Below are 6,767 nucleotides of genomic sequence, written 5' to 3' on the forward strand. Positions count from 1 at the left end.
TACCACATGATAAGGTGTATAGCTGCAAAAGTAGGACGGTGTGGTCAGTTTGGAAACCAATTTAGCCCCACAATGTGGTTACTTTATAAATCGTGGGAGCAATTTTGAGACTTTTACCACATGCCTAATGAATAAAATAGCATTTAGTTCAAAATTCTCCAACTCAATTATTTGTTGTGTGTACATGAAATTTTCAAATGGAAAAAAGGTAGTACGTAGAATAAATACAAAAAAGCTTATTAAAATATTAATAATAAGAAGAAAAACCTTACACGTAAACATCTTCCTTTTTGGAGGCTCAACTTAATTAGTTACCATATACATATGTAGCTTAATTAATCATGGTCAAGAGTCGAGACATAGATTAACCAAAGAAATTATGCCCATCGGGTGTCCCAAAGTGGCCTTCATCACCGATTAAACAAGCATAAAGCTCCTTATCAAGATGATTATGTTTAGATTGATCATGAAGCTGCAAACATGAACTCCCAACTTCATCACAAGAGCTTGAAATTGATGAATAATTATTAGTTGTGGTGTTGAACCCCAACAACATTTCTTGAGTTTTTTTTAGTTCCTTTCGAAGCCTCTCAACTTCCAATTTCAACTTCTCATTATCTTCTAGAGCACTATCTAGTCTTTGTTGCATGGCCTTGTAGTCAACCTCGAGGCTTTGGCTTTTCCAACGTGCTCGCTTGTTCTGATACCATATTGCAACTTGTCTAGGTGGCAACCCCAGTTCCTGGGCAAGTTGGGATTTTCTATCAGAATCGAGCTTGTTGTTGGAGTTGAAGCTGATCTCCAAGAGCCTCACTTGATCTTGGGTGAGCCTTTTCTTGTGGCATTTTAGATGGTTCTTCCTAGTTTGGGCATTCAAGAAATCCATTGTGATTAATATATAGAAAGTTTATGAAAAATTCAAGAATTTAGGAGTCAGATAAGAAGGGGAATGATTAGGAATTTAGATTTTAGCCCCCATATATATATATATAAGGCATTTCATTTTCATAACTAAAGGGGGCTAGCTAGAAGAAAGTTTGGCAAGATTTCGTTCTCATATATACACGAGGTCACGTGGGTGTGGCCTACTTATGATAGTATGCTGACATAAAATCCTTTGATCAAATTAAAATCATATGATATATAATTATATCTCTAATTAATTAATAAGTTTTGGCTTGATGTATTGTCTTAATAAAATTTTCTAGCTCCAAAGTCCTTAAATGGAAATCTTGAAGACATCTGTTGAGTTAGTAGTAATTTGTATATCAAAGACTATGTGGTTGTCCCAAACAAGTTGAACTCGATTATATAATGTGATTAAAATACGTTGCGTGCTATAACCAATTAAGTAAATAGTTGTGACTTTTTAAGATGACGTAATATTATTGTGATCTAAAATATTATGTATATAGAAATCTCAAACCTCTCAAAAACACATATGTGGTTGTAAATTAATGGAATTATGGAAACAAATAAAAACAACATAACATAGTATAGATCTATAGACCACAGCCACAAACACTGAAAATCATAGACAAATTTGGGAAGTATACGTTTGCTGACCAACTTCAATGATTTCAAAAATCGAAAAACTACAAAAGAGAAGCCTACAAATTCACAGCAACTTGGTTCTTATTTGACTTTCTATACATAGTAATATCAGTGCTAACGTGAGAACTAAAGAAAATCACGTACGTAGTAATTAACTAATTACCAATTGAAACGACTAGACAACTTGAACGTCGACAGTAGGTACTAACACTAGAGATACTAGAGGAGTCAACTATTAAAGCTCTACTATAAAAACAAATAAAGAAATTTGAGGCAATAGTTTATCTGAAAGTTATGAAAGTATAATTAACTTAAAGAAAATTTCTTTCAGATACCGGCCCTATCATTAGCTGTAAATTAACTGTTAATCTTCTTTTCTCTGGTTAAGTCCTGTCTTGATGACTTTGATCCTCCGTTAGACAAGCTATAATGACATCTTAACTACTCATTTAATCTAGGCCAGACCCACAAACTCTATCCGTCCCCACATAAAGCATTTAGGAAAAAGATAAGTGAATGACAAAATGTAGGGATCAATGACTACCAAAACTTATAAGTCCTTGAATATGATACGAATCTACTCTAACATTCTTGTTATCTTCTATATAATATATCTCTTAAAAGTGAAGAATTACGTCTATCCTATTATATAGTATACAACTGAAATTTAAGCCACGTCAGGTTTGATATAAAGAGTGAATTGTTCAACTTAACTTGATAGTATAAAAGATCTTTATATTGTCAGTGTACTACAAAACATAAACTCATTTTAATTTTATATAATTCTACCTAGGTTTGCGATTTTTTTTCTAATCTATCAAAATGTACTTTAGAATTGTAAAAAGAAAATGATTAAAAAGCTACTCAAAATAGTAAAATTAAGGCTATGTACTATAGCTACTGAAAAAGTTTGTATATATTTCAGTTCCGACCGGCCAGTACTCCGAATTTGTAGAATCTTTGGGCTGGGCAAATTGCTATATCTAATGTTTGATTGGATATAAATTATAATGCTCGAAACAAAATGTCGTTAGGAAGGATGGCAATATTAGCCCCACTTCACAATGGCTAGATAAATGCCATATTTATACTTAATTTTCAACTGTACCAGTGGGGTATTAAATCTTTGGCATTTTTTATGACAACGTGTTACTTTTAAAAAAACGTTTAATAGCTATATATCGACGCTATAAAATTATTTTTACATATTTAGTCACCTAAAAGATAAATAACAAGTAACTGTTATAACTTATAATAAGGTAGGTAATTGCTCCTAAATTAAGTTACCTGAATCATGTAAAAAAAATTACTGTGGGCGTATATAAATTGAATCTTTTAAAGAAAGTCATATTTAAGAATTTCGAAGCTTGCACATGTCCTGTCTTGATACTTGGCTTTTTCTGGAAATTAAGTGCATGAACGTTGAAAAACTATTCATTCATTCCCTTTCTCACAACTTGACCTATTTGAATTCAAAGTATTAGTACTAACCTAATTAGTAGGGACTGAAGAAGCAAGTAGACCAAATTGACCGAGAGAGAGGACCCATATATTTTCGTTTTAGCCATCATGCGACTTTATGGAAACACTAAAATGTGTGTTTAATATGAACAAAAATATTTTTCTGAAAAATAAGTGGTTTTGTATGTATGATAATGATAAACATTTTGTAAGTAAGCAGAAAATATCGTCTAAAAAATATTTGTATATATTCAAACACTACAGGAGTAAAGGTGGAGTATGTTAGAGGTAGAAAGGAGACGACTAGCGCGGAATGTCACTTATGAAACTTGTTTTCCTTACTTTTACTATGGAATCATATTAATGACTTTGAAAGAATTTGTTTCCTTAGAGAAAATATCTTTTAAAACTTAAACCAAACCAAACACGGAAATATTAAAAAAACATTTCTGGATTTTTTTTTTTCATACCAAACACAACCTAAAAGTAAGAAAACCAAAAGGAAATTACTTCTGAAACTACCTCAATTTTGTATAAGACAACTATATTCAGCGTATAGTAACGCCCATGTTGTCACTTCTATTAACATATCATGTCAAACTTTATTCTGTCATTCCAAAACTTCTTTCGCAAAAGTATATTATTGAGAGCATTTGGAATTGCAGCACCAAAATTTTATGTTTCTCACACATAGTAATACTTTAATTGTCGCTGCAAAGCAATTTCGCAACACTACTCCTTTTTTTAATAATTAATATTTTAAATTTTATGCACAAATTGCAGTAAAAAATAGTTACACGTACACTCAAATCACTTATAAGATTTTTAACGTAAACTTATTATGTGGGACGTTTCCATGCTTCTTTTGATTGAGTTTTGGGTATTAATCAATATTAGTTCTCTTCACTGTTCCAGACAACAAAGGTCATTTTCTGCCGACGTAGTTGTGTCAATCTCAATTTTTTTGGAACTATTTTAGTATCTTTTGGTATGTCCTTAATTAATTACCCCCATTAGCCAGTTTGTTTACTGTAAGGAGTGTGCTTTTGATTTTGAAAGACACTAATCTACCTATGACGAAAACTCGAAGCGGAAAAAGATAACGATAGTCCTAGTTTTATCTTAACTTGGAAGTGATTAAGACAATTGATTAAGTGAATTAAAGAACTAATAATGTATTAAATGAACAAATATGAGGTTGTCATTTTAGTAGCTAGTCACTTTCTATATTTGGCTAGGCTGATTGATATCAACCTCCTAAATTAAAGGAGCTAGCTCCAGCTTTTTTTAATTGGATGATTTAAGTTAAATATAATACACCAACAGTTTAAAAATATAGCGTAACATGTGATAGCAGGTTAATGAGTTACCATTTTTACTAGGTTAATTACTTCTTTAAGAATTTTCTAGTTAGTTTAAAGTTGAAAAGCCTTTGAGCAAGCTCCACATGCAGTTCATGGAGTAAAGAGTAAAACTATGAAATTTTGTAATTTGAATACTGATCAAACTTTGCAGTTTGAAACAAGGCAACAAAATATGTACATTAGAACACAAACACTAAGTTTTAACGTTGATACAGTCCAACAGAACACAAAAGACTTACAATAACAATAATAATGTCTCAATCCCAAACAAAATCGAGATTAAACACATACATTGAGTCTTCATCAATAACACATGGTATGTTTAACTATGCTATCAAATCGGATGGTCTAATTTATGAGTCAAAAATGGTCTCTTTCTGACATTTGACATATTAGGTTTGCACTCTAATTAAGATATTATCACAAAAGAATAGAGGAGTTAATAAAGCAAATGATTTTAGGATTGATTAAACGGAAAAGGGTCAAAAATATCATGGACTATCTCAAAAGGTCTAAATATATTCTTCATCCACTTATTTTTTCTTCTAAAAAAACCCCGCCTCTCACCATTTTGGCTCACTTTTTCCCTTAAAACTAACAGACCTCTTATTTTATTTATTTATTTATTAAATATTTTTAATTTTATATTTTTTGTCTTTTTCTTTATAAAGTGACGTTTGAGGCTCAACTTTTCTTATCCTCATGTATAAACTATTATTTTTAATTATTATTTATTACATGTCATATTCTTATTGGACGAAATTAAAACCCAACATACCCAACTTTATCATAAAACATACGAATTATTTTATTTTCTCATAGTAATTTTTTTTTACGCCACAAGATAACAAAAAATTATTATTTATTTTTTCATCCAACTTTGTCATAAAATATACAAATTAATATTATTCGTTCATGACAAAAATAAAATTATCACAAAAACAACAAAAAATAAAATTATTTTTTTATGAATAAAAACAACAAAAATAAATTAATATTGATGATTGGTTCATAAAATAAATTTTTATGAACAGGAACAGAAAAAGACGAAAAAATAAGATAATAATTTATTATTATTTTCGTGGTGAATGTACAAATAAAATCATTTGTTATGAACAAGAAAGATAATTTGAATGTTTTATGACAAAGTTGAGTAGGTTGGGTTGGGGTGTCTCTAATTAAAGGGAAAAGGTTTTAATTTCGTCCAATTACGAATATGACACATAATAAAACAATTTTTTTACCCGAGCATAAGATAGAACTAAGCCTCAATTGTCACCTTAAAAACAAAAAGAAAAAAAAACTATAAAAAAATAAAACTTATTAATAAAATAATTTAAAAACAGGTAGTAATGTCATTGGAACAGGTCTTCAGTAAACTACATACAGTACGTCCTTGGAGATTTCAGTGATGTGGATACCCCTTAATCTGTTTATGTTCATCGACTCTTCAACAAAGATTTATTCTTTGGAGTATTCCACGTTATCATTTACAGGTGGATTATTAATTGAAGAACACTTGTAGTTTGTTTTCTCCCCTTCAGTTGTGTGTTCTCTTCTAGATTGATTATGGCCATATAGTCGGAAATTAATTAATTTAAGATATTGAATGTTGAATTGGTCTATGAATAAAATTCATACATGTTGGACTTATTCAATAAATCCAATTATATTAGTTCATAATATTTATTTGGACCAATACATCTTGAATATGATCCGTAATAATTTGTGAATTAAGTCCGACTAAACTTCAGTGCGTACAAGCATCAACTATCTACATATTTTTTCATAAAATGAAAATATTGGAAAATTAATTAGCCCCGTGCCAAAAAAAAACTATTAAGCTGCCACATGAGATAAAAAATTTAAACAAGCACTCACAAAAAAATAAAAATAAAAAAATAATAGAACCTGTAACCCATATCCACGTCACAACAAACGTACTATCACTTTTCCATTTCATTTCTTACCTCCATTAACCATATTTCCATCATACAATAACCCCATTTTATACGAGTCCCAAATTTTTTTAACACAAAAAATAACTTTTGGAACCAAACTACGCTTCACGCACAGATTCTGTGCGTGAAAGAGGGTACTTTTTTTTTCCTTTTTTTTTTAAGCTATCAAGATCACGTTTTTTCCATACTTTGGGTAAAGATTAGTCATGTTTCAAAACCCCGAAATATCAATATTTTATATAGAACTTAATATATTTTTTTGCTTACAATAACGTCGGCTCATTACATCAAGTATACCTAAACGTTTGGATCGTCATTTTAGGAGTTGTAAAGTGCCCCGAAGTAAGTTTTGTTTACTTGGAAACTTGTTATCTTTAGACTTTGGAAATCAAACTCAAAATTAAGCTTTTTTCTGTACTTTGACCGA

General features: G+C 30.2%; 1 protein-coding gene across 1 annotated transcript; it reads right to left on the reverse strand.

Annotated features, from left to right (window-relative positions):
* Positions 1-233: 233 nt before the first annotated feature.
* On the reverse strand, positions 234-1,017 carry LOC132623269 (homeobox-leucine zipper protein ATHB-52-like). The gene has a single exon (XM_060338003.1). The coding sequence runs from the start codon at positions 884-886 to the stop codon at positions 365-367; it is 522 nt and encodes a 173-aa protein (XP_060193986.1). The 5' UTR covers positions 887-1,017; the 3' UTR covers positions 234-364.
* Between the last annotated feature and the right edge of the window lie 5,750 nt (positions 1,018-6,767).

The sequence above is a fragment of the Lycium barbarum genome, chromosome 12 (genome assembly GCF_019175385.1).
Source record: "Lycium barbarum isolate Lr01 chromosome 12, ASM1917538v2, whole genome shotgun sequence".
Lineage (NCBI taxonomy): Eukaryota > Viridiplantae > Streptophyta > Magnoliopsida > Solanales > Solanaceae > Lycium > Lycium barbarum.